Source organism: Lynx rufus, unplaced genomic scaffold, assembly GCF_022079265.1.
Source record: "Lynx rufus isolate CCGP_SWC_20201006 ecotype Redwood Valley unplaced genomic scaffold, mLynRuf1.p SCAF_16, whole genome shotgun sequence".
NCBI classification, from domain to species: Eukaryota; Metazoa; Chordata; class Mammalia; order Carnivora; family Felidae; genus Lynx; species Lynx rufus.
Window position 1 is genome coordinate 14,835,842 of NW_025814830.1, and position 27,888 is coordinate 14,863,729.

Consider the following 27,888-nt stretch of genomic DNA (forward strand, 5'->3'; position numbering starts at 1 on the left):
ACTGTGTCTCAAACAGTAACAAATACAATTTCATGTCTTTAACAGAGCAGAGTGAACATTCATACATGGCCATACATGGCAGGCTTTACCTCTGGAAACTGTTGTAGAATATTTTAAAAAAGTTTTTTTTAATGTCTATTTTTGACAGAGAGAGAGAGACAGAGCATGAGTGGGGGAGGGGCAGAGAGAGAGGGAGACACAGAATCTGAAGCAGACTCCAGGCTCCGAGCTGTCAGCACAGAGCCCGACGCGGGGCTCGAACTCATGAACCGAGTGATCATGACCTGAGCTGAGGTCGGACACTCAACCGACTGAGCCACCCAGGTGCCCCTGTTGTTCAATATTTTAAAATAAAGTGGACTTGTGGATTTATTCTTTTCAGTATTGTAAACATATGCTGTTTGAGGGGCGCCCAGGAGGCTCAGTCGGTTGAGCGACTGACTTCAGTTAAGGTCATGATCTCACAATTTGTGAGTTCGAGCCCCGCGTCAGGCTCTGTGCTGACAGCTCAGAGCATGGAGTCTGCTTTGGATTCTGTGTCTCCCTTTCCTCCTCGTGCTCTGTCTCTCTCTCTCAAAAGTAAATAAACGTTAAAAAAATTTTTTTTAATATGCTGTTTGATGTTATCTGAGTTTAATTTAAAACATTTCTTGTTGCAAACCAAACAAAATGTAAAGCTTCTGAGGCAAGCATCTCTGTAAGGGAAAAAAGAAGTCTTGTTATGAAACTATTCTCAAGCAAGACCCCACTTAAAATCTGCCAGCATGAACTTAAGAACTTTGGTCCACTGTTTGTCAGGGCTAAACTGGGTTTCAACGGAATGGGAGCCACACTGCTTCCTGGGTCTTCAATCTTGCCTTCCTGTGAGGAAGACAAAAATGTGTCTCACCCTTTCTCAACCTCTCCTTTCATCTTTCTCAACATCTCCATCATCACATGGTCTAACTTGTCCCAGGATAGTACAATGGCAACTGCTTAGACCCGTCTGTCAGAGACTCCAGGTGGGAATGGTTTCCACAGGGAACAAGTTGATACCTCTGAAATTTCAGACCCATCTTACTGGCCAGGGTGCACAGCAGCAATGCTTTCCAGCCCCAAGTGCATTAACTTCATTCCATGGCACAGGGACACTGGGCAGGTGACCCAGTTTGAAGGTTCTGATTGTACCATATTGTCCTCTGTGCCAGACATGAAAGGTTGCACTGAAGAAACTGGTTTTCTTCAGCTGGCCCAGCTGCATCTGGGCATAGGGCATTTGGTTTTCTACATTCTTCAGCTCATCATCCAGTTCTGGCTGTTGTTGTTTATGTTCTCTGTATCCCCTGTGGTACTGAACTTCCTCTGGATCCAATCTCAGCCTCAGCTTGGGCATTCTCAAGCTTTCCTGCCAGTCTATCTCATTTAGCTCTGTCTGTAGCTGTTCAGTCGTCCTCATTCATTTGCTCAGAGATCTTCAACAGCATTTGCAGCTGTGACACTCATTTTCAGCTGAGTGTCGAGCTGGTCTAAAAGAGGATCTGTGCAACCCTCACAGAGTGGTGATCTACATCTCTCTGGCCCGACCGGAGGTCAAAAAGGCCCCCAGTGCCCAGTCTCTGCCTAATGTTCTCCACGGTACCACCACCGGATGCCTCCCCAGTCAAAGCGAAGCTGTTGGCACCTACAGTAGACATCATTGTGGCTGGAAGGATGAATCTGAGAGACACCATCCTGGTGATGTCCAATAAATGACTCCTTTCCTGAGTTAGCCCCTTCCTCCAGGGTCTCTCCTGGTTTCACCTGGGCTGGGGCAAATAATGGAGCTGTGAGCTCCTGGATGGTGACGCAATCCAGTTTCAGGGATGCAGTGCGGACTCCCAAAGCTGGCCTGCATGGTGCTGCTGGGCGTCTTTAACCTCTCCATCCTTCAGGACTTGGAGCCACCACCCTGATCAGTCTACCACAGGAGCATCATGGTCTCCAGAACTGCTGCCATCCAGTCTTCAGTGACTTCCCCATCCACGGGACGACAGTAACTCACTTTTACTGAGCATTTATTATGCACCTGTTAGTGTTCTCAGTGCTTTACATGCATTGACCAATTCACTTAACCAACGTTCACCAGTACCTCAGTACCTTAGGAGCCAGATGCTGGGCAGGGGACTGGACACAGCTGTGACTACCTCAGTCACAGACCTTGTCCCCATGGAGACTGGGATCTGGTGGGTAAGACAACCCTGAGAATGCCCGTGTGGGGTATACATGCTCTTACAGACATAGACAAGGAGCTTCAGACAGGATTCTGCATACTAAAAGAACTCTCCCTGCCCTACGCTCCCTTCACCTGTGCACCTCCTCCCAATATACTTGAAAGAGCTGCCTGCCTCCTCTTCCTTCCCTCCTCTCATCTCAATGGACTTGGATCTACTTTTACCCCATTGCTACACTGCAACAACTTGATTCAAGGTCACAGTGATCTCCATCTTTCCAAAGCCCCTGCTGCAGACCCTGCCTTCCTGTCTCAATCCTTTTTATACAAGACTCTCTTATGCCACCTTAATCCACCGTCATCCCAGCCAGTCCCCCTCCATCCCCCTTGGCAAGAGTTAGATGTGGGAGCACCTCGCGGCTCTGGCTTGGGCCCCTTCCCTTTTCTGTCTCACCCTATTTCCATGTGACCTCACCCATGATTCTGAACACCTCTGTCTCCAGCCCTGACTTCCTCTCTGAGCTCCGAACTTAACTATCCAACTGTCTCCTCCACATAATGGGCGTCTCCATATGGCAAAGCAGAATTTTCATTTTACACTCCCACAAAGAACGTGTTCTACCACATCTTTACACTCCACAGAAGGGATAATAAATTTGCTCCGTTCAAAAGCCAGTGAATTGTTCTTTTTTTTTTTCCAGTGAGACCAAATATAACAGTCTTTATTTTTTTTTCTTTTTTTTTAAAGAAGAGAGAACCTGACTAGCTTAATTGGGAGAGCATGCAACTCTTGATCTTGGAGTCATAAGTTCAAGCCCCATGTTGGGTGTAGAGATTACTCAAAAACAAAACCTTTAAAAAATAACAGAAAGAGAGAAAGAAAGAAAGAAAGAAAGAAAGAAAGAAAGAAAGAAAGAAAGAAAGAAAGAAAGAAAGAAAGAAAAAGAAGGAAGGAAGAGGGAGAAGGAAGAAGGGGACAGGGAGGAAGGGAGGAAAGGAGGGCCTGCCTCACAGCTAAATGCAATCTTTCTCCCCTGACCCCTAGCAGTGAGATACCCCCCCATCCCCACCCAGGGCTCCTGTCGTCTTTCCCTAGGACCCTGTGGTGCCTTGCTCACATGAATGGCTCCTGAACCCCACACACAACCACTTCTGCCTCCCAGTCTACGTGGCACCAGCCTCGTCAATTTGTCCCCTGGCAGACACAGCCTTCTTTGATCCCCATAGGCACTCCTCTCCACTCCCCAAAAGACCTGTCCCCCATCAGAGGAAGGCCCTCTCCCCACGGTCATGGTAGACCACATTGCAGAGATGGCGGGAGATAGCTGAGCCGAGCAGGGCAGGCTGAGACTCAAAGCCCCCATCTGGCTGCAGTGACAGATCCTGGCTGAAATCTACACCAGGCAGAGGGCCAAGGTGAGGAGGCATTGCTGGCTCAGGTGGAAGACAGTGTTTCCAAAACAATTTGGGATGCAAGGAGGATGATAAACACTGGGCCTGGTGAAATGCCTCTCCTGGGCTCGAGCCCCACCCACAAGGTCCACAAGGCTGACCGTGGCCAAGGACACCGATGGCCCAGGCACCGTCACAGAGAAGTGAGCCAGCTGAGTCACACAGGTGTCTGGGACAGGCTGGTAAACGCAGGCAAGTAAGGTGGGGTGACCAGTGGGCAGGGCAGGTGTGTGTGACATGCAGGTCCACCTGCACAGCAGACGTGGAGAGGGTGTGCACTGGTGTGGGACAATGGGAATGACAGGGGAGTGGTTGGGCACAGACAGGTCAGGATGTGACAGGCACACTGACACCACTACTGGGCACTTCCCTGCCAAGTACCAGATGTTTTAGGGTCACCGTCCCTCTGGCCCGGGGGGGTGGGGGGTGGAGGGGCCTGAGGTCCTTGGAGAAGGAGAGCCTCCAAGGCTCTCCTTTGTAGGACAGGAAAAGGTCAACCTGTGACACACACACCCAGGCTCAGGGAGGGGACCCCGGCAGTGTTCTCCAGGCCAGAGAAAAAAGAAAGGGAGAAGGCACCCTGCCACTCCAGTTGTGTCCTTCTTGGGTTCTCCAGGTTCTCCAGGACCCAGACACACCCTGGGCTCTCCAGGATCCAGGCACCTGATGTCTACTGCCTCAGAATGGTCCTGCCAGCCCAGGAGACGCGGCCACGCAGACAGGATGGCTCTGTAGGGGCCTCCCCACCTCTACCAGGCATTACGGCCCCTCCCTTCTGAGCCCCCCACCCAGGCCCACTCCAAGCAGTCACCCAGTCCCCAGAGCATGCACCCCTCTCCCAGCCAGGGGCCTGCCACACCCACTCAGGGGGGCACAGAGACCCGATGCCCACACACAACACGCACGGCCAGTTCCTCCAGAGCGGCACTGGGTGGAAGGTCACCAGCAAACCTGTGTGCCTCCCCCAATCCCAGACCTGTCCTCAGATCCCAGCCCACAGCCCTCCTGGAGCCCCCGCAGACTGAGACTACTCCCATCCCCCACAACCGCTGCAGCCCTCACCCCTCCCAGGGAGCATCTGCTACCTGGAAGCAAGATGGCTGGAGATTAAGGTGGGAGAAGCCAGTGGTGAGCATAGCCTCACCCATCACTGCATCACCCCGTTACCGCCACAGGCTGGCCCACTGTCCCCAAGTCATTCCTTGAGCCACGTTGCTCTCCGGAGTTCTGCTTTTGTGAGTTTCCATGCCCAACCCCTCCCAGGTCCCATAAACACTGCCCCAACTGCCCACCCCTTCCAGACCCTCCAGAGCAAGCCCACAGAAGTCACTCAAGTTCACCTGCAGCTCAGCATGCTCTCATCTTTGTTTCCTGACCAGGGGTTACAAGTACTGACTGGGAGGAGTCAGCACCATCCCCTTCCTCCTAGGACCGTGAAAGCACCCCATGCCCACGACCCACTCCCAGAACCCTCCAAGGGCCCACCTTCCAGACTCTCTCTCTCTCTCTCTCTCCCTCTCCCTCTCTGTCTCTCTGTCTCTCTCTCTCTCTCTCTCACACACACACACACACACACACACACACACACAGCAGTGGACCTGGTACTCAAAGGCATGGGTACTGAACCGAGACCCTAGCACAAAGGCACAGATGGGAATGAGCTACCTGGGACACACCTGCACACATGTTATGCGCAGTGTGTATAGTATTTGTGTAAACCCTATTCTTGGACATTTATCTCCCACCTGTGGCTCCTTCATTGGGCAACTAAGGCGGAACTTGGGACTTGCAAACCAATGGGGTTGTGGGGTCTTGAGTTGAGACCCTAAAGTCCAGGGCAGGGTCTGGCTTGGGCACTGTGGAGACAAAAGTGAACAATGCAGACAGATCCTAGCCTAGAGAGCTCACCAATCTAGGGAGGAGACAAACCTGAATATGATACATAAAAGTACAGCTGTGATCAAAGGCATAGTTAGTGTCACTAGGTGCCAATATCAGGGGAGATATCCTAGCGGCAGGTGCGTTTGGCCCCCAGGGTTGGAGGGTCACGGGCAATCTACCGGGCTCAAAGTCTGGCTCTCACACTGCTTCTTCAGTCTCAACAACCATCAGATCAGTGTAACTCCTGAAAATGGACTGGAAGATGCTGCTTTTGGAAAATGAGCTGGCAGAGCAGGGCCCCCAAATTCTATGTGTTCAGTGAAGTGTAATAACTGGAAGCCTGATGTATTCCTGTGGCTGAGATCTGAAGGATTTAACAAGGAAGTAAAGCCCTGAGCAGGGAGTGGATCCAGGCAAAGGAAGTGCATGTGCAAAGGCCCTGTGGTAAGAGGGATAGTGGCGGTCACCAGTCCTGACAGAGGCAATACAGAGCCCTGAAGCCCAAAGAAAAAGGGCAAAGTGTGGCCAGAGATGAGGCCACTGCCCCCCAGGTTCATGCAACAAAGTACGACACATGAACTCGAAGTGAGGCTCCACACTGTGATGACTCAATCCAGCTGGATAAGGGAAGTATGGTAACCAGGCTGGAGCAGGTGTGGAAGGCAATGGTGACCTCCCTGGCTGGAAGCTCAGGAGCCACCTCCACAGCACAAAGGAAGAGAAAAGATAAGAGCTGAGTTTGCAAAAAGGAGAAACCAAGGGCAAAGCAGCTTTGACATCAGAAGCAATAAAGAGGGCAATGAGAAGAAAGCTTTGTAAAACTGGCTAGAAAGCAAAACAGTCCAGCTCAAGAGGAAGAAAAAGCCAGAAACAGCCTCTCATTCCTGAAATGCCATCTCTCTTGTCCCGTTGGGATCACCTCCTCCAAGAAGCCACCCTTATCCTGTTGAAGTCCCCTTCTCAGAAAACACACACTTCCCCCATCTCAGACAACTTCTGCATTTAAATAAACAGCTAACACTAAACTTCCCATGTACTTGCTTCCTCAGCCCACCAGGGGGCCTCCCAGCTCCAGGCCTCAGCCCAGCTGGTCCCTAATGGCAGCCACTTCCTCTCCTATGAATCCCAAGAGGCAATCCGGGCAACCTTCTGGTTCCTACAGTTTCCCCTGCTGATGATCCTACAAGCAAAAAGACCCACATCTAAGAGGAGGGAAGGCAGGGCAAGAACAGTTGCCAAGAGGAGGTGGTTCAGGCACAAATGGACTTAAATCGGAATATTCCATTGATAGGGCGCCTGGGTGGCTCGGCTGGATAAGAGTCAGACTCTTGATTTCAGCTCATGTCATGATCTCACCGCTCGTGGGATCAAAGCCCCGCATCAGGCTGTGTGGGAATAGGCCAGAGCCTGCTTGGGATTCTCACTCTCCCTCTCTTCCTCTCCCCCACTCACACTCTCTCTCTCAAAATAAATAAACATTAAAAAATATCCCATTGATGGCTTATCATGATTAGGGGTCTCTTGCCGCAGAAACCACCCACAGTTGCAAATCCAACATAAGCCATTACTGAGAAGTCCTAGCTTCCCAATGCTAGTGTGTCAGAAAGAAAATTAATCTACATTCCCCCAAACCACATTAGGTCACTGTTCTTCAAACGCTGACACAACAAAACCCCACATTATTCCAAAGTCTGAAAAGCAAACACATATTTTGAAATTTTAGAGGGATTTACACAAAAATAGTGAAAACTACAACGTTTTTCCCACTTGGAAACTAGCTAAATGATCTCCAAATTGGACATCTGTTTTTTGTAGTTTTTCTAAGAAATAACAACCGTGGGCCAAGTTTTTAGAAGAAAACTATATTCTTTTAAAGAAAATGAAAATATTCTCAAAGAAAAACTTAATTTAAGTCAAATCATACGCTTTTGTCGTGGAGCCCGATACAGAGTGCTTTCCTGCAACAGGTGTTCTCCCTGCCACGGGGACAGGGCGCCCTCTCGTGGTCTCTCTCGACCGAGCCCTGTGGCTGGAAATTTTGCGTGAGAAGGTTCTTTTCCCAAGGCTGAAGGATGGCGAGGGGAGGGGGGCCGAGGGGGAAGCGGACCCCAAGCCAGGAGGGAGGGATGGGGAGACCCGGGCGGGATTGTGGCTGAAAACACCCTTCAGAATCCCGGTGGCCAAAGGCAGGGCTCCTTCGAGGGCCCCACTCCACAAAGGTGTCATTCGTCTCCCCCCTCCTGTGACCCCGCCCAAAAAGGACACCCTTCCCACCCACCAAAGGCGCTTATGAGACACACAAACACGCGTGCCCTCCGTCAACCGCCACCTGCCAGACCACCCCTGCCCCGAGGAGCGATCTCAGGCGGGGCCCCTTTTGAACAAGGAAACACTCCCGCCCCCAGGCCAGTGCGAGGAGGAGGAAGAAGGCGGCCCGCGCCCCTGCTCGCGAAGGCGGCGGCGTCCTCAGCTGGTGCCCCACGGCGGTCTGGGAGCCCGCCCGGGGCCGCGGGGCGCAGCAGCCCCGAGAACGCAAGGCCGGCGTCGGGGGGCAAGGGGGTAGGGGCTGGAAGGAAGGGAGCGGCCGGAGGAGGCACAGACGGTGAATAAATAGAAGCAGCTACGCCGCGGGGCCGGCCCCTCGGACAGCAGCTTGGTGGCACGTGGGTGGGGGTGGGGCGGAAGCGCGGCAGCGGCGCCCCCCGTGGGACACAGAGCTCCGACGCCGACCGGGTCACCCGTCCCGCCCGGGGGCGCTCTCTGTCGCACACACGCACGCACGCGGGGCCGCAGCGTGGGCTCCTTTCCCGGCTCAGAGCTCCGTGACGTGCACCGCAGGTGAGGGGAGGGGCCCGGGCCTGAGGCGCCGCAGGTGGCAGCGGCGGCACAGCAGGTGGCCGTCCAGGGGGTAGCAGCGGCGTCCATCCTCCCCACTCAGCTGCAGCCCGCAGTCCTAGGGAAGAACACAGCCCCAACCCCAGAGTGAGCGGGGGGGGGGGGGGGGGGGGGGGGGGGGGGGGGGCGCCTGAGAGTAATGGGGCGGGGCGGATCTGTGGGGCCCTGTGCAACTTGCAAAGGGCTTTGACTTTGATTGGGGGCGGGGGACAGACAACAGACAAGGCAGGCCAGTGATCTCTGAGAGAAGAGAAACTAGAGGTAAGCCGTACAACTGCCCAAGTTACTACCTGAAGGGATTGTCCAGGCTGCCCAAAGAGGGCCCAGGGGTCTTCTTGAATTGAGAATTTGGGGAGGCCAAGGCAATTAGAAAGCTCAGAGTGGAGTATGAGGAAGGAGAGAGCTACACGTGCCAATGACTCCCAAATTCCTACACCTGCAGCCAGAGTCTTTGAACTCCAGCATGTCTAGCTCTCGGGGGATCCTAATAGACACCTTCCAACCCCCAAACTGCCACGTTCAGTCATTGGCTGAATCCAGTCCCTTTTACTGCCTGACCTTCACGCAACTCAGTTTACCACCCCGAACCCAGGACCACAACCTCGCCTCCAACAACCTCCTCAGGGAACCCCAGCCACCCTCCCTCTTCCTCCATGCATTCTCTGATGGCAAAGAGCACCCTTTCTAAAATCCTCATGCCATCATGTCATCCTTTTGGATCATTCTCCACTGCCCTCAGAATAAGCCCATACTCTTCAGCTCATATATAGCCTTATGTCCCCAGCTCCTGCCAACTTCTCCAGGGACACAAAATGACACATTCACCCTCACACCTAAGCACATTCTGCTTCCACTGCCTGGAAGTGCCTTTCTTACTGTCTTTCTTACTGACTGTCCTTGGCTAACTCAGTCATTTTTCAGATCTTAGCCTGGGTGTCAGCTCCTCCAGAAAGCCTTCCCTGATTCTCCAAGGCCTCCTATGCGCTCTGACAAGCCCTACAGGCTCCAGCCCTGCCTGAGTACTCATCGCTGCCATAAGCGTAGGGACTCTTTATTTTATTCTCTGTACACCCCCAGCAGCCCACATGCTGTAAATCCTCAGTAAATATTTGACTGAATGAGAAATGGGCTGAGAACATATCTTGGGGAGGGCTCTCTAGGGAGGACAGGGAGAATGGGGACATAAACAAGGAGGTGGGTCCACAGAAGACCTAGAGAAAAGGAGATCCATGTGGAGGGGGGCCGCACTAGCCACCAGCCCTCCAGAGGGCCCAGGCTCACCTCACAGTGGTAACACTCCACATGGTAGTCTCTGTCCATGGACACCACACGGATGGTTGTCTCACAGCCCTGGAGGAAGAGATGGGGTTTTGCACACAATTGTGTGTAGTGCACACACCTACACAACACGGTCTTGTCATGGCAGGTGTGCATTCACGCCCACGTGAGCACTGGCTTCAGTGCTTCCGCGGCCAGAATGGCATCAGCAGGTGCACAGGAATGGACACCCTCCTGCAGCTGCACCCAACCGCACACACACATGTCTATGAGAGCCGTCACACAGGTGTCAAATGTGTGTATACGTGTTCTCTTCAGTTCTTTGCAGTCAGGAACGACCAGAGCCAGTCCGGCCTCCCCAGGCACGGCAGCTTGGGGCAGAAGCGACATGTGTGGGAGACCCATGCCAAGAGAGGTGCACCACCCGATGGTGTCTCCTGCATAGACTGCATCCTCCTCTTGTGTGCTCCTCCCACCACCTCAGCCTGCAGAGCTAACAGACCCAGGGGGCGATCCTTACATCCGTGGGCAAAGGAGCTGAGGGCCACCGTTTCTCTCTAACTCGTGCAGGGACACGTGCACCCTGCGTGCATGGGCACAACGCAACCCTCAGCCCTGAGGGATATGGGGCGGGAGCATCCGCATCCCTCCCACAGGGGCCCAAGACCTGGGGCCAACCTGGGGCAGAGGCCAGGCTGGGCCAGACACCTGATCATCTCCAGGTGAGTGGTTCCTACCTGTGCAGGGAGGATAGGACGGGCACAGGAGGCACATTTCGGTGCAAAAACCCTGGAGGAATAAAGAAAACCAGAAGTGACCGGCTGCCAGAGGCCAAGGGCCCAAAGGCAGACCCACCCACAGTAGCCCCATGACATGGCCGAAGCGTCAGAACCCCTTTCCTTGTGTGGACACACTGGTGTGGGAGCAGCCTCTGCGGTGCCTTCTTGGCCTTTTAACTGGTTCCCAATTCACTTCCACCCCATCACCTCCTCCAGGACGGCTTCCGTTTCTCCCTACCCTCTCCCTCACACTTCCTATGAGTTCCCTGTCCCCTAACATCCAGGTTTGGGCCACCCCTAGCTGAGACCCCTGCAAAGCCTGGCTCCACACTGAGTACCAGGGATCCATGCGGGGCACCAACCCCATGCAAGGCTGTAGCACAAGACCAGAACTCTGAGGGCTGGGCCCAGAGCCACAGCTGGGGAGAATGGACTGGCCTCTCACATGGATACCAGACAGGCAGGGAAGGGACTCTGCAGAGACTCCCAAGCCACCACCCCAGGCAGAAGAGGCCAAACCTGGCCCTGGGAGCAAAGGGATAGATGCTGGGTGGGGCAGCCAGGAGAGCCCCCACCACTAGGAGGAGGGGCGCATGCAGGTAAAGGCGGGGAGAGGACAGAGAGGGCTGGTGGCTGAATCACCCAAGAGAGGGTTCAAGGCAGAGAGCCATGCTTTGCCCCAGCCGCTGAGCACACAAGGGGAGGCTGGAAGTAAAAAGGCCAAGAATGGAGAACACAGACAGGCAGGCTGGAAAAATGCTTCCTGGGGAGGCAGGAGAAACAGCGGGAGTCACACCCGCCCCCACAGTGCTGGCCACTCACGTGTGATAGTCTCTGACGCAGTAGATGTTATTCTCCACGTCCACAGTGAAGGGCACCCCGTCCAGGCACTCGTTACACACTGAGCACCGGAAGCAGCCTGGGTGGTAGGACTTCCCGAGGGCCTGCAGGATCTGGGGGTGGGAGGCACTGAAGGGTCAGTGCAGACGGAAGGCTCAGCACAGCCCCCAGAAGAGGCTCTGGCTCTGAGCCCTCGGCAGGTCTGCAACAGGTGAAAGGGTGGGTCCTAAGACCACCCATGTCAGAGGGGTTCCAGGAGGCTGGGGGAGGTTCTCACCATCTCCATGATGAGGTGTCCACACACACTACACTTGTCGGCTGTTTGCTGGAACCCAGAGTACTGAGAGGAGACAAAGGATCCAGGATGTCGTGTGACAGAGGGGCACTCCCTGCCCAGCCAGCACCTGCCTCCTGGGCCCAGGTCTCCATGTGCAGCAGGAGGGTCCCCTTCCCTCCCCTGGCACCCGCCAGGGCCCAGCTCTGACTCACCAGGAAGTCCTCCTGGCAGTACACTTTCTCACCCACGTTGTAGAACGCCTTCCCTCGAAGTCGTCTCCCTGCAAGGATGAGTATCGAGAAGGGGGTCCTTGGGCCGCTGGAACCCGGGGATGGGGCCCCTGCTTCCATGTCTCAGGACTCTCCTCCAACAGACGAGAAGCAGATTATGGGCAAATTTTAACATTTCCCTTTCATATTAGGCTACTACTGTTATAATGATAAATCTTTTTAAAAGATTAAACAGCGGTGCCTGGGTCGCTCAGTCAGTTAAGTGTCTGACTTCGACTCAGGTCATGATCTCACAGTTTGTGAGTTCAAGCCCCACATCAGGTTCTGTACTAATAGCTCAGACCATGGAGCCTGCTTCAGATTCTGTGGCTCCCTCTCTCTGCCCCTCCCCTGCTCACGCTCTGTCTCTCTCTCTCTCAAGAATAAACATTAAAAAAAAATTCTTTTTTAAAAGATTAAACACACTGACAGGTTGTGTTAAGAGGTTGTCATTTTAGGGGCGCCTGGGTGGCTTGGTCGATTAAGCGTCCGACTTCGGCTCAGGTCATGATCTCACAGTCTGTGAGTTCGAGCCCCGCATCGGGCTCTGTGCTGACCGCTCAGAGCCTGCAGCCTGTTTCAGATTCTGTGTCTCCCTCTCTCTCTGTCCCTCCACTGTTCATGCTCTGTCTCTCTGTGTCTCAAAAATAAATAAACGTTAAAAAAAAAATTAAAAAAAGAAAAAGAGGTTGTCATTTTAAAATACATTCACATCAGGGGTGCCTGGGTGGCTTATTCGGTTAAGTATCCGACTTCGGCTCAGGTCACGATCTCACAGTTCGTGAGTTTGAGCTCTGCGTCGGGCTCTGTGCTGACAGCTCAGAGCCTGGAGCCTGCTTCGGATTCTGTGTCTCCCTCTCTCTGCCCCTCCCCTATTCACGCTCTGTCTCTCTGTCTCTCAAAAGTAAATAAACATCACAAAAATGATATGAAATGAAATGAAATGAAATGAAATGAAATGAAATGAAATGAAATGAAATGAAATGAAAGTAAAATGAAATAAATAAAATAAAATAAAATAAAATAAAATAAAATAAAATAAAATAAAATAAAATAAAATAAAATAAAATAAAATAAAATAAAATAAAATACGTTTGCTTCAGGGGGACTCAGAGCAGACATTCCAGAATGAACTGTCATCATCCATGAACATAAGAAGTAAAACTCTCACCAGGTAACAAAGCCCCGGTGAAAGAGGTGTCCTTGTCAAAACAAGAGCCTCAGCAGACCGGGCACAGCTATTAGAGGCATCCCGTCAGGAGAAAGCCCACAGTGCCTAACCAGGAACGGGAGGGAACATCCTCCCCGTGATAAAGGGCCCCCGTGAGAAACCCTCAGTTGACATCAGACATAATGGTGAAATAGTGGATGCTTTTCCCCTTAGGGTTCAGCATTGGACTAGAAGCCCTAGGTCGTACAATGAGATGGGTGAAAAAAAATAAAAGCTTGGAGAGGAAAAAGGAGAACTATCTTTAATCAGGATGTGTAGAAGATCATAAGCAATCTACCAAAACAAACAAACAAACAAACAAGCAAACCCTACTAGAAGTAATAAATGAGTTTAGCAAGGTTGTAGGACAGGTGGTCAGAATATGAAAATCAAATATTTTTTTATATTCTGGTAACAAATGATTGGAAAATGAACGTACAGTTTTTAAAACAGCATTTATAATAACATCCAAAAAAAAAAAAAAACCCTGTAAAATACTAAGAGGTAAACTTTACAAGAGATGAGTCTGCCCCTCGCTCTGCCAAACCAAACTTTGCTGAGAGAAATTTCAGAAGACCTACATGAATAGAGTGATAAATCATTGCTGGAAGATAGCTCTCCATTGGGTCTCTCACATTTCTGCACATCTTACAGAGGAACGGCAGCTTTCATTGTGAATTACCATCCCAAGGACATTTGTGGACCAAACCACTTACAAACCAGACATTGTGGGTCGTCTGGGTGGCTCAGTTGGGTAAGCATCCAACTTCGGCTCAGGTCATTATCTCATGGTTTGTGGGTTCAAGCCCCATACTGGGCTCTCTGCTGTCAATGCAGAGCCCACTTCAGATCCTCTGTCTCCCTCTCTCTCTGACCCTCCCTCTCGCTCTCTCTCCCTCTCTCAAAAATAAACATTAAAAAAAAAAAAGCACAGATAGCTATCTCCCTCCGAAGTAGAAAGCAGGCTTGTTTGGTGTCCAATATAATACAGATGCTGTGTTCCTCAGAAACAAGGGTCAGAGAGCTTTGCTGGCAGCCCATTATAAAACATCAGGGTTCCCTAAACTCAGGGTTCTCTAGCCATGACACAGACCCAGACCGACTGCATGTGCGGCATCCACCTGGGTCACTCTGCGTCACCCCCGTGGGACTCGTGCAGAATGATTCAAACGTGAAGCTCATCCTGCCTGCCGTGCTCTGAGCCCCTGCCCCCAGGAGGCTCATGTCTTCAGTCAGCATTGGTGACACACTGGCAGATAAACTTACCAGCTTGCAAGTAGGGAAAAAAAACCTCAGTCCTTGACAATCAACTTCAAACTTCAAATATTCTGATATCAGTTCTCCTCAAATTGATCTATATATTCAATGCCACACAATTAAAATCCCAGCATTCTTATTTCTTTTGTGGAAACTGACATTCCAATTCTATTTTGGTTTTCTTCTTTCAAACCCTTGTGCTGAGGGCTGACTTCCAGTTCTAAAATTCATATAAAAATACAAAGAACCTAGAATAGCCAAATAATCTTGCAAAAGATCAACAATGCTGGAAGACTTACCCTACCTATCTTAAAACTTAAAGTAATCAATACAGTGTAATATGGGAATAAGGAAAAACAAAAAGATCAGTAAAACAGAAGAGACTGCAAAAATAGACCCATAGACATTTCAATAAACAAACAAGTGGGAAAGCAAAGTCTTTTCAGCACAAGGTGCTGGAACAACTGGAGGAAAAAAATCAAATATGTAAAAAAAATGAAACTCCATTCCTTGCCTCATACCATACACAAAAATATAATACAAAGTGGGTTATCTACCTCAACATAGAAATGAGAAACTTAAGGGGCACCTGGCTGGCTCAGTCAGAAGAGCATGTAACTCTTGACCTCAGGTTGTGATTTTGAGCTCCACACTGGATGTAGAGATTACTTAAAAGTAAAATATCTAAAAGATTAAAAAAAAAAAAGAGAGAGCGAGACTTAAAGCTTCTAGAAGAAAACATAGGAGACTATCTTCATGACTTAAAAGAGGACCAAAAATTTTTAGGTTACAAAAACAAGAACCATAAAACACAAAAAAATTACATATTAAATTTCATCAAAATTTAAAATTTATCAGGCACTAGGGCGCCTGGCTGGCTCACCCAGAAGAGCATGCAATTCTTAATCTCAGAGTCATGAGTTCAAGCCCCACATTAGATGTAGAGATTACTAAAAGAAATAAATAATAAACTTAATTAAAAATATTATTCATACTGGGGCGCATGGGTGGCTCAGTCGGTTAGGCGTCCGACTTGGGCTCAGGTCATTGGTTCATGGATTCGAGCTCCACGACGGGCTCTGTGGTGACAGCTCAGAGCCTAGAGCCTGCTTCTGATTCTGTGTCTCCCTCTCTCTCTGCCCCTCCCCTGCTCACACTCTCTCTGTCTCTCTGTCTCTCGAAAATAAATAAATGTAAAAAAAAAAAATGTTTTTTAAATATTATTCATACTACGAGAAAGTATTCACAAAACATGCATCCTGAAAAGAACTTGTACTCAGAATATACATATCCTCACAACTAAATAATTTAAGACAAGTAACTCTCAATTCAAAAGCTGAACAAAAGACCTGAACAGACTTCATAAAAGAAGATATAAATGGTCAAGAAGCAGACAAAAAGATGCTTAACCTTATTAGTCATCAGGGAAATGCAAATTAAAATCACGAGATACCACTTCACACCCATTAGAATGGTTAAAATTAAAAAGACTAAAATATCAATTGTTGGCAAACACGTAGCAGAACCCAACTCTCTAACATTTCTAGTGGGAGGATAAAATAGCACAACCCCTTTGGAAAACAGTTTGGCAGTCTCTTAGGAAGTTAAACATACACTTAGCCTATGACCCAGAAATTCCACTCCTTGGAATTTACCCGAGAGAGAGACAGAGAGAGAGAGAGAGAAATGAAAACATTTGTCCACAAATGACCCGTACGAGAACGTTCACAGCACAATCTATTATCTGTCAATAGTTGCACAGATCAACAAACTGTGGTATATTCATACAATAAAATCTTACTCAGCGATAAAAAGGAGTGTGCTACTAATATACAGCTTAAAAAAAAGAGACATGCTTAACGACAACAACAACAAATCAGTCACAAAATAGTATACATTTGACTTCATGTATATGAAGTTCTAGAACAGACAAAACTAATCTATGGTGGTAGAAATCAGAACACTGGGGGTGCCTGGGTGGCTCAGTGGGTTAAGCGTCCAACTTCATCTCAGGTCATAGTCTTGTGGCCCATGAGTTCAAGCCCTGCATCAGGCTCTGTGCTGACAGTTCAGACCCTGGAGCCTGCTTTGGATTCTGTGTCTCCCTCTCTCTCTGCCCCTCCCCCGCTTGCACTCTGACTCTCTCAAAAATAAACATTAAAAAAAATTTTTTTAAATAAATAAATAGAATATTCCCTGGGGAAATGCACCTTCAACACAGACATCAACAAATTCCCACAGACTGACTTTAAAAATTATACGGTTTTTATATCAAAAATTAAAAAACCATGTGAAGAAACAAGGTATCATGACCAAGAGTGAGGAGAAACAATAAACAATTGAAGTGGGACTTCAAAGACATCAGATTTGGGGACAATTAGACACAATACAGAATACAAACATGTAATACACTTACAAAATAGAAACAGATGTCCAAAACATGAGATTACAAAGACTTCTTGGACATTAAAAGCAATAACTGAAAACAAATTTAAAAAGGTAAACTGGACTTTACTGTGACTTTCTTTTCATCAGAAGACATCATTAACAAAGTAATGAAGCAAGAATAGGTTAGGAAAAGAATTTATAACACATATATCCAACACACAACATGTATCCAAGGTGCACAGAGAACTTGCACAAAGCAATTTAAAAAAAGTCAAACCACCCAACCTACAAATGGGCAAAAGACTTCAACAGGCATTTTTACAAACAAAGGCATTCAAATGGCCAACAGAGGGGCGCCTGGGTGGCTCAGTCAGTTAAGCGTCCGACTTCAGCTCAGGTCACGATCTCGCGGTCCGTGAGTTCGAGCCCCGCATCGGGCTCTGGGCTGATGGCTCAGAGCCTGGAGCCTGCTTCAGATTCTGTGTCTCCCTCTCTCTCTGCCCCTCCCCCGTTCATGCTCTTTCTCTCTCTGTCTCAAAAATAAATAAACTTAAAAAAAAAAAAAGGCCAACAGAGACATAAAAAGGTGTATGAGTTTTCACTTCTCATCCAAGAAATTCAAATTAAGATCTCATTAATAGGGTGGCTCAGTCGGTTGAGCCTTGATTAAACCTTCCCACTCTTTCAGTGGGAAGTCGGTTAAGCCTTCCCACTCTTGATTTCAGCTCAGGTCATAATCTCACCCATCGGTTAAGCCTTGATTAAACCTTCCCACTCTTTCAGTGGGAAGTCGGTTAAGTCTTCCCACTCTTGATTTCAGCTCAGGTCATAATCTCACCCATCGTGGGACTGAATCCTGGCTCGGGCTCTGTGCTGGCAGCATGAACCTGCTTGGGATTCTCTCTCTGCCCCTCCCCTGCTGCGGCACGTGTGTTTTCTCTTTCTCTCAAAAGAAATAAACTTAAAAAAATAAAATAAAAAATAAATAAAATCTCATTAATATACCATGCCACCCCCACTAGAATGAAGACAGACAATGCTGGTAGGAAGGAGGAAAAACTGAAATTCTAATACATTGCCAACAGGATAATAAATTGCTTCTACTGTGGGAAACTACTTAGCAGCATATATTGAAGCCACACAGATGCTACTCTAGGACCCAGAAATTCCACTGTTAGAAAAATAAATACAAATGTCCATCAATGGGCACAGACGCAATACTCATAAAAGGTTTATTTATAATCCCCAAATTATGGAAACAGCTCAAAAGTCATGTGCCGATGACTGGGAAGGGGCATCAGGGACTCTTACGGGGTGATGGAAATATTCTACCCTTTGATCTGGAGGGTGATTACATGGGCACGTAGACATGTACAAATGTATCAAGCTGGAATATACTCAAGATTAGTGTGTTTTACACTCTTCGTGTATTTTCAATCTTGATAAAAATGATCAAAAATGTTGAGGCAGATTTGAGAAAAGAAACAAAAAGAACTTCTAGAAATTAAAAAAAAAATTCAATCACTGAAATAAAAAACTGAATGAAAGAGTTCAATAGGAGATTAAACACAGTTGAAGAGAAAAATGAATGGTCTGGATTTTAGCTTTCAGGAGACAGATCTGAGGAAATTAAACAGAATGAGAGACAGAGAAGTGCATAATATGAGGGAGAGGTTAAGAGACACAACAGAATGAGAAAACCTAATATTTCTAATTTGAATTCTAGAAGTAAATAATAGAGAGAATGGGAGAGAAGCAATTGAATCAAAGCTGATTTTATTGAATCAAAGCTGATTTTATTGAAAATAAAACAGCTGAGAGTTTCCCCAAGTTGGAAGTCAAAATGAACCCCAAGCAGGACAAATAAAAGAAAACCAAGAGCCACACACATCAGAGTCAAACTATAGAAGAATACTTTAAATTATTTGTCCTTTTTTTCTAATTGATATGTGAAAGTATTTTAAATATTGTGGAAAATAATCCTTAGAACTTATGCATGTGGCAGTGTATGGGGTTTTTTTTAATGTTTATTTATTTTTGAGACAGAGAGAGACAGAGCATGAACAGGGAAGGGTCAGAGAGAGAGGGAGGGAGACACAGAATCTGAAGCAGGCTCCAGGCTCTGAGCTGTCAGCACAGAACCCAACATGGGGCTTGACCTCACACACCATGAGATCATGACCCTGGCTGAAGTCGGACACTTAACCGACTGAGCCACCCAGGTGCCCCAGTATGTGGTTTGTTTTATCAAATGCTTCATGGGGTCTTTTAATGAACCAGGGGTGGTTTTTTTTTTTTAATGTTTATTTATTTTTGAAAGAGACAGAGAAGGACAGTGCATGAGCGGCGGAGGGGCAGAGAGAGAGGGAGACACAGAATCCAAAGCAGGGTCCAGGCTCTGAGCTGTCAGCACAGAGCCTGACGCAGGGCTCAAACTCACAAACTACGAGATCGTGACCTGAACCCCAGTCGAACACTTAATCGACTGAGCACCCAGGCCCCTGTAAAAATAAAATCTTTAAAAAAAAAATGCTGAGTGAAAATTGCTTCAAATTTGGAAATCTATTCACAAACTCTGAAGTAAGTGTGAGGGTAGAATCAAGACATTTTGGACACAGCAGAATTCAGAACACTGACCTCCCAAATGCCCTTTCTTAGACAACGAAGCAAAATCTTGTGGACATTGTTCCACAGCTTTGATTCTTCTCTTCTCCTCCAAGATGCGTTCAGTATTCAGCCTTACCTCAGACAGCCTGCTGCATTCAAGGGAAACCTGAATCCATTCCCATTATCCACAGGCGGGCTTGATTAGTATAAACATAACTCCTCTTCCCTTATTATGGCATTGGTTCAGAGACTCAGGCAAGTCAGTCAATCAACCATAGCATTCCCAACAACCAAATAAACTGGCTCAGGAATGGATGTGTGAGCTGCTCTGGCCAATGACATACAAGGAGATATACGCCAGGTGCTTTCTGGAAAAGAAGTTTCCAAAAACATAACCAGAAGAGATGCCCCCTCTTCCTCCAGACTAGTGGTGTGCCAATGGAAGTCTCAAGCTGCCTCAGACATTTCACCACCATAAGAGAAGGTGCCCTAAGGAAGACACCAAACCCAAGGGAAACCCAGCCAAGCTATTCATAGGGCCTGAGACACTAGATCAATCTCAGCCTGAAGCCAGCACAATCTCTGGGCTCCCAGTTCACTGAGCCAAAAAATATTCTTAGAGGTTAAGCCTCCTCAGCAGTTTCTCTGTTATCTGCAGCTAAAAGCTGCCAGGAAATAGTGGATTCAATGCAGGGAGTACACACGGGAAGGCACAGAATGAGCACTCCACAAGGGTCCCAGAGGGCAATGAACTCAGAGTAAAGAGAGGTGAGAACCTCCCAATAGAAACTCTGCAGGATGCCTGATATAATGGAGCCTCTGGGGAGGCGGGAAGTGAAGCTATACAAAGTAAGCCAATACAAGGTGGGGGGAGAGGTGGGGGGGCCTAAAAAAAAAAAAAAAGAAAAAAATGCAGGAAAAGTAAAAGACTATAGGATAAAAATGGGGTGTAATCACAGTATAATTCCTCGCTCTGCAGTGGATTTTTAAATAGTCAAGGAAATATAAACCTGGTTTACTGACTTAACCACAGTTTACGATTAAAAGTACACTGAGAAAACAGGAGAGAAGAGAAAAAGGAGGTGGCAGAACCTGTTCCTCAGCTGTCACAGCAAAAGTGTCAGTCTAAAAGTGCTACATCAAGAAACAGCACGGTATGCTTGTTACAGATACGGAGGTGTCTTCTAGAAGAAATTGCCAAAAAATACCAAGTGGCTGCCTCTGGGGAATGGGACCAGGAGTAGAAAGATGAGTGGTTTTTTACTCTTGCAAAAAGAGCTTGTCAGCACTGTCTGACTTAACACAGTGCATGTATCACACTTCCACAGGATAAAACATTGACATGTTTAGTATAAATTAATGAAAGGTATTTGCTTACGGGCAAAGCCTCAAGGGATAGTAGTAGAATCAAGAGAGCAGATGTATTAGGTTGGTTAGATAATGGTTACTTTTTTCTTTTCGTAACTTTGTTTAGGTTAAATTACAACATTTATAGCTTACGCTGTATGTAAACTTGGGAGAAAAACTAAATTGCAGGGAAAAGACCAGCCCCACACCCCAGGCAGGCAGAAAGCACAGCACTAGCTCCATGCGCCCCACGCAGGCAGCCAGGAGACATCAGTGCCCTGCACAGGACGGAGGCCCCAAAGCTGGGTGAGGGGCCTCCTTTCCCCGTGGCCACCAAAGGCCACCTCCCTCCCCAGGGCCCAGGACATCTTCCCAGGGGCGTGGACCTCCCAAACAGGCCAGGCCTAGGAGGAAAGGCACTACAATTCAGCCTCCTCCACACTCCAGCCTGGGCCAGAGCTGGGCGGTCCATCAGCTTGGGACTTGGGTGCAAGGACATGGTGCAAGAGGGCCGGGGAAAAGGATACCTACCACAGGAGTCGCAGGTGAAGCAATCTGTGTGATACAGGCTCCCCATTGCCTGGCATGCCTGCCTTGCCCCGTAGATGCCAAGCCCACACTTGATGCAAATACCTATGGGAGAGACGCAGGAGAGAGCCCAGGTTAGCACCATGACTGTCCTAATGCTGCCTAACCCTCAGCGAATAAACTTCCTGAGCCTTCATTTACCAGTGGCTGACCTGGCGACAATAATGGTATCTGGGGGTTTGTTGATGTTGTTTCAGGATTCAGAGGTAAGCAGAGCACCGGGCACAGAGTCAGGGCTAACTGATGCCGTCCTTGCCATCAAAATATTAATGACACGTGGGGGCACCTGGGTGGCTCAGTCAGTTGAGGGTCCAACTCTTGATTCTGGCTCAGGCCATGATCTCACAGTTCACGGGTTCAAGCCCCGCATCAGTCTCTACGCTCACAGTGCGGAGCCTGCTTGAGATTCTGTCTCCCTCTCCCTCTCTGCCCCTCCCCCCGCTTGCTCTCTAGCTCTCTGAAAATAAATAAAAAGAAACTTAAAAAAATATTAATGACATGTTTATATTAGAAAGTCATTCTGGGTCCCTTCACCGGTAACCTGCTCTTGGACTGAGGGAAAATCCTTTCTGCGGTCTGTGAACCAGAAAGAATAAAGACCACACAGGCACACCCACCCCAGCCATGCTTTCCTCATCTGTGTCCTAAGGTGAATTGATTCTCTTGTTTGATCGGCACAGCGGCCTTGCTGGCCTGCCACATGCCCCACAGTGTAGCTGCTGGAGACTCGGCAACACGCCGAGGAAGGCACGCTCAAGGAGCCTCTGTTCCAGCGGAGGGAGACAGACGACAACAGGTAAATGAATAATATCTCTGGTGGAAACAAGTGTGTGAGTTTTAAATTAGGGTGGTGAAGAAGGCCCCAGTGACCAGGTGATATCTGAGCAAAGGTCTAGAGGAAAGTAGGGAGGAAGTTGCCATGCAGGCATCTGGGATTACTGGTAGAATTGGGGATCACCCCTAGCAGCACAGGGTGGGGTGCCCGGCAGGCAGGGGAGGGGTAGTAAGGAAAACGGTGACCAGCAACGCCAGGGGGAAGCCCGGCACTAGTCCCGGGGATTCCCTGGCCAGCCCTCCTGAAGACCCAGAACATGGGCGGCCAGCCCAGACATCAGAAGCCCCCCTCACAGTTACCCGGGATCTCCTGTACCCCACAGGGCATGAAGACAGGCTCCACTGGCCCTTGAGACCCTAAATCTTCTGGATGCTCCGGGACATGCTCCCTCACCCTCTCCCTCTCGCTTTCTACCATCTCTCTCTCTCTCTCTCTCTCTCTCTCTCTCTCCTTAACATTTAACCACGGTTGAGCCTCTTCCCCATCAGCACCACGTCAAGAAAGAAAGTCAAGTCAAGAAAGAAAACTCAGTCCACATTCAGCCATCTCCTAACTGTGCACACCTCCAGACCCCCCATCCCGAACCTGCTAGCCGTGGGACCAGCTCCTCCTCTTTCATGTACAGGCTATGACCCACACCTAGATTTCTGGCTCTTCTCCCTTCCCAGCTTTGTTGGGTACTCCCTGCTCAGTCCTGGCCCTCCCATGCCTGGGTCTTTTTTCCCCAGGGGAGGGAGGGCCAGCTCAGACGCCCTCAAAACCAGGTAGGAAAGTAAAGGTGGCTGGTGGGGGCCCAGAATGGAGAATGGAGAACAGCAATTATTCCATACTGAAATTAATTACTAACTCAAATGTTTTGAAGATGCAGAAGGCCAACATGCCTGCAAGTCTCCACACGTGGCTGTCCCATGGCTCCCTGGGCAGTCCGGCCTGCTGCAATGGCTCAGCCTGCGGAGGGCTCCTGGCGATCTGCCCCAGTCCACACCTCTCTCCTGAGTCACTGAGCCAGCTCCCAGATGGCCTCAGACCACCACAGGTCTAGAACAGAGCTCTGGATTTCCTGCAAAACTGCTCTTGCCTCAGCGTCCCTGCTCAGGGAACGGCACCTGTGCGTAGCTCGGTTTCAGGGAGCATCCAGGTCCACCCTCCTTGTCTCCTCCAACTGTGAATCTCAGCAACTCTGTTCCCTAATTTTGACTTCATTCCCTCCCCTCACTCCCACTGGCCTGATTCAAAGTCATCAAGTCTCATCCTAAAGTCCGTTTCAAGAGTGTCCTCAAGGCATCCCCGCCTGGCCCCCAATAATTCATCCCACAATCTGCAGCTAGACTTCCCTTTGGCAAGTAAAAATGACCTACCCCCTCACCCTTACTCTTGTCCATCAAGTCTGAAAACCTGACCTCACCTTCTTAAGTGACCACAATCCACAGTGAAGAGTAAAAGTCAGTTTTCCACGGGAAGCAGGACAGCAGGTGGGGCAAGAGGAGAGGCTATGACCTTGTATGATGATTAGCTTTTGGTTCCGTTTGCTTTTTTTTCTAAATACGTGCTTTCGTCTCTTTAATAAAAAGACACTGACGAAGGAGATGGAGTACCCACGAAATTCAGGGAGCACAGCGTTTCGAAGAGAGTGGACTCCACCTGTGGGATGGAACAGTGAGACCAGGCCACCGAGGCCTGGCAAGCACCTGCACCGGGCCGCCACCAGGGTCTAGCAAGAGCTGGCGCAGTCCCGTGAGGGGAGACAGATGGCTCAGGGGAGATGGGAGGCGGGCAAGCAAAGGCGATGCCAACCAGACAGTGGGATGGGAAGAGGTGGGCATGCCACTGAGACTTTGTGACCAAGCAGGTGTGGCTTTGCTTTTTCCTTGCCATTTTTTTTTTTATGAAAGACCCTTTCATTAAAGACATATTTATAACCAAAGAAAAAGGTCCAGTGGAAAGAGGAAAGCTGAAGATTGGAGGAGGTGGGGGTTGGAGGTGGGATGACCCTGATCCTCAGATCTAGACGTGGATCTGATAATAACAGGCAGCCTGTAACAGCTGACCTCAGTTTTCTCAGCAAAATAGAAAGCAAGCTCAGGGACCAAAGGGAACAGAAAGATTGTTGAGGGAATAAAAGAGGGAACTGACCAAGGCTTAGGGAGATGGGTGGCACCCAGAAGATCACAGAGGTTCAAGACCATCAACGCCTATTGGTATAGCAGCAACAAAGGGGGGCAGCAGTCCTGGCTCAGAGTCAGAGTTCTGCAGGGCAGAGGTGATTCAAGGAATCAGAGGTCCTGAGACCAAGAGGCAGTCAGAACCGAAGCGAAACAAAAACAGGGTGTGACCTTGGGAGGAGGTGGCTCAAGAGAAGGCAGGGAGGCCACCAAAGTTCAAGAGGTTCTGGAAGTCTGAGGCTATTGGCTGGCTCCCAGCAGCGGAACTTGGTGAGGAGAGATGGGAAAGTTCTAAAGCAATCAATGAATGGAGAGAGGGACCCAGAGGTCAGCAAGTGCCAGGGCCAAGGAGAAGGGGTGGCCCAGAGAGGAAGACCCACTCTGAGGATGTGGTATAGCAGACATCACTTGAGCTCATGCTACCTGTAGACTTCCTTTTGCAAAACTGTGTATTATTCAAGTTGAATTGTATGAAATTGCCACTTCTACTGCTCCAAAAGGTCAAATATCAGCACTAAGTTATCAGCAGTTCAAGCAAATAGTTGCCCATAGTTTTAAAAATTAGGAAAAGGTTACCCAGATCTGGCTTCTCTTGGGAAAAAAGGTGTACCATTGCTCACCTCCCACTCCTGGGTGGATTCAATGGGCCCTTTCGAAAGGATGACCCACCAGCTTATGCGGTCTTGTGCGGTCAGCCCTTCACTCTCTCCCTGCCTGCTTGGGTCTGGCCACCTCAGCTTCGCACACAGATACGTGAGTAACCTCAGAGGCTCACAGACACCACCCCGACGTGGGCCCTGTGGTGCACGGGGACAGGAGACAGGCAGTCTCCCCCAGAGAGAGCACTGGAGGCGTTCTCTTCAGAAGCTCACCCCAGCTTCGGCTCCCGGCACCTGCCGGGCTCGAGAGGCCAACAGCTTCCTAACTCACCTCCATGCTCCCAGGCCATCTGACAGCAGCCACAACACCTACCAAACCACAAATGCTCACCCCCATGCTCCCAGATGAGCTCAAAACTCTTCTGCGTGTCCCTCCTAAAGGCAGACCCACCCTGTGGCCCACATAACCCCTGGGCGCAGAGTAGAACAGTCCACATCCTCACATGCCTCCTTTGGCCCACATTCTTCCTTCTGCCTGGAATGCCCCCATCTAGCCTGTCACATACAGCCTCCTCCTCTCTCAAGATCCAGTTCAGGGCGGTCCTGAGCTGCTAGCTGGAATGAATGCATGAAAAGATACAAACCCCAGGACAGCCCAGTCCTGCCCAGCAAGATAACCACCCCCACCCTCACCCCCTCAGAGCCAGGTGCGTCTGCCTTCCTGCTTATCAGTAATGGAGGGAGGGAAGCCCCCTCCCCAGGCCCCCTCTCAGAACCTCCAGCCTCAGTAAGAGGCCTCCGAATTATCCAAAGGACTAGGGATCAGGAGGCCAGAGGCAGACTGGGAAATGGAGGCCGTAAGAGACTGGTGGGCTTTGAAATGCTGTGAAGCAGGATTCCCTTTGGAAACAGCCCGCATACACCACACAGCCCAGGGTGTGGTGTGGTGGGCCTCAGGGTGGGCATCCCCTCCCTCACACACTCTGCCCCCCTTGCCACTGCCATTACCAAAGCTGCAGGTCAGGCGGGTCCGGTGGTATACGGCCCACCGCACCTCTCTGCTCCTGTCCACTCCCCACACTCCTGGGGGGAACGGGGGCACCAGTCCCTACAGTGCTGGGGTTGCCCGGCTGATCACGGAGCACAGTGCAGGAGGAGCAGAGGCACGTGCCAAGGGTTAAAAAGAAATGACCCGAAAATGGCTTATTGTGCCTACTGGCATGACTTTTTCTTAAAGGCAAGGCAGTGAGTGCATCAACTCACTTTGCCGGAACCCCTTCTTAGGCCAGAGACCTACAGTCGAAGTCGAGGCTGTAAATAAACCTCGGACCCTGCGGTTCGCACTCACACACCCTCTGCCCAGCCCCACGGAGACTCGCTTTTCTCACCCCGGCCCACCCCGCGCTCTTCCCCCGGCCGACCCACGGCCAAGCTCGCTCACCGAAGTAGTCCCGCGCCGTGCGCGCCTCCAGCGCCCGCTCCAGCTCGCGGGTTAGCGCCTCCAGCCGTCGCTCCGCCGCGCTCGGGCCGCCCTCCCGGCCCGCGGGCAGCTGCAGCGAAGGCAGGGGGAAGGGGGCCGGCCCCGCAGGCTCCGGGGAGCGAGCCGGCGCCGGGCCGGCGCCGGGCAGGAGCAGGTCGGCGTAGGCGCCGGCCGAGCCGCGGGAGCCGAGACTGGACACGCTGGAGCGGGCGCTGCCCACCGACGGCGGCCCGGGGCAGGGGCGCGGGTCCGAGCGGCCGGAGCGCGGGCTGCCGTGGCGCTGGTCGTAGCCCAGGCTGATGCCGCTGGAGCGGGCGCTGCCACTGCCGCCGCCGCCGCCGCCGCCGCCGTCGGAGCCCGCCAGGCTGGCCCGCGGGCTGCCCGCAGGCTGCGCGCTGAGCTCGGGGGCCGCCGCGCGCCGCGGGCCTCGCTCCCCACGGCTCAGTCCGTCCGCCCCGGCCTCGGGGCCGCCGCCGCCGCCCTTCCCTCTGCGGCCCAGCGCCTGCGCCGCCTCGTCTCCCGGCGCGGGCCGCGCGCCCCGCCGACCCCGGCCTGGAGAGTCGCCGCCCGGCTCCAGCTCCCGCAGGGCCAGCCCGGCCAGGAGCAGGGCCGCCTCGTCCGCGGCCGCCCGGGAGCGCTGCATGGCCCGGCCCGCCGGCCCTGGCGCGTCACCTCCGCCTCCGCTTCCCGCCGCGGCTCCGGCCGCGCCGCCGCATCGTCCGCCCCAAGCCCGGAGCCCGCCCCGGGACCCCTGGGCGCGGGGCGGGGCGGGGCCGGCGCCGGGCCGGGGTCGTTCCGCCGGCCACGCGCGGTCCGGGGGCCGCGGCGCTCCGCTGAGTGGCGCGCGCGGCGGAGGAATGCGCGCTCGGAGGCGCTGGGCCGCGCCCCCTCCTCCCGGCCGCCGCGCGGGGGGCGGAGGGACTCCTTTGTGGGGGCAGGAATGCGAGGAAGGAGACGGCGCTGCGGCCTCTGGAATGTGGGGGGAGTGGCGGCGGCGGCGGCGCGGCGGTGGCCGCGCTTCGCCGAGAGCTCGGAGGGGCGCGGAGGCTGGGCCTGGACGCCGGGGCGTGCAGCTGGGAGCTGGCCTCGGCTGTGGCGCCGCGGTGCGCCCGGGGCCGTCGGGCCTCTGGAAAGGTCCCACATTCCCGCGGGCTGAGCTGGAGGCGGCTCCCCCAGTCCCGGCCGGAATAAGAAATACGAGCAGTTGACAAACGGTTCCCACATCCTCCCATCTCACTAACCAGCGCCGCCACACTTTCAGGCGCTGGGCCGGACTAGTTCAGCCCAGGGCCGAAGCGCTGCGCCTGCCCCAGGACCCAGGAGAACACTACGTCGCGTGCAGATGCGCCCCCAGGACCTCGAGTGACCCCTCGACCCCCACCCAGCCGGTCCCGGAGCCAGCCAACCGGCTGCGCATCGGTTTCAGGAGCCGCTGACTACTTAGTGGGGAAGGGGCCGAGTGCTGGGAGCCAGGGTTGGCTGGGGACAGGTCGCAGGCCCCCAAGGCCAGGCCAGGCCGGAAGCAGGCCTCAGGCTAATCCAGTGGGCTAGTGAGC

The 27,888-nt window shown here is 51.2% G+C and overlaps 1 protein-coding gene and 1 pseudogene across 1 annotated transcript; both read right to left on the reverse strand.

Moving 5' to 3' along the window:
- Window positions 1-733: 733 nt before the first annotated feature.
- Window positions 734-4,788, reverse strand: LOC124511766 (beclin-1-like; annotated as a pseudogene).
- Window positions 4,789-8,333: 3,545 nt separating this feature from the next.
- Window positions 8,334-26,975, reverse strand: WTIP (WT1 interacting protein). The gene is made up of 8 exons (XM_047078853.1): window positions 26,294-26,975; window positions 21,200-21,301; window positions 11,803-11,870; window positions 11,591-11,653; window positions 11,296-11,426; window positions 10,432-10,483; window positions 9,698-9,766; window positions 8,334-8,474 (listed from the first exon to the last, which is right to left on the reverse strand). Exons 1-8 carry the CDS (start codon window positions 26,973-26,975, stop codon window positions 8,334-8,336), a joined length of 1,308 nt encoding a protein of 435 aa, XP_046934809.1.
- Window positions 26,976-27,888: the final 913 nt, after the last annotated feature.

Coding starts and splice junctions, on each gene's coding strand:
- WTIP (XM_047078853.1), bottom strand. CDS start 26,975: ATGCAGCGCTCCCGGGCGGCCGCGGACGAGGCGGCCCTGCTCCTGGCC. Junction 21,302..26,293: donor CACGGCGCGGGACTACTTCG/GTGAGCGAGCTT, acceptor TCTCTCCCATAG/GTATTTGCATCAAGTGTGGG. Junction 9,767..10,431: donor GTCCTATCCTCCCTGCACAG/GTAGGAACCACT, acceptor CTCTTCCTCCAG/GGCTGTGAGACAACCATCCG.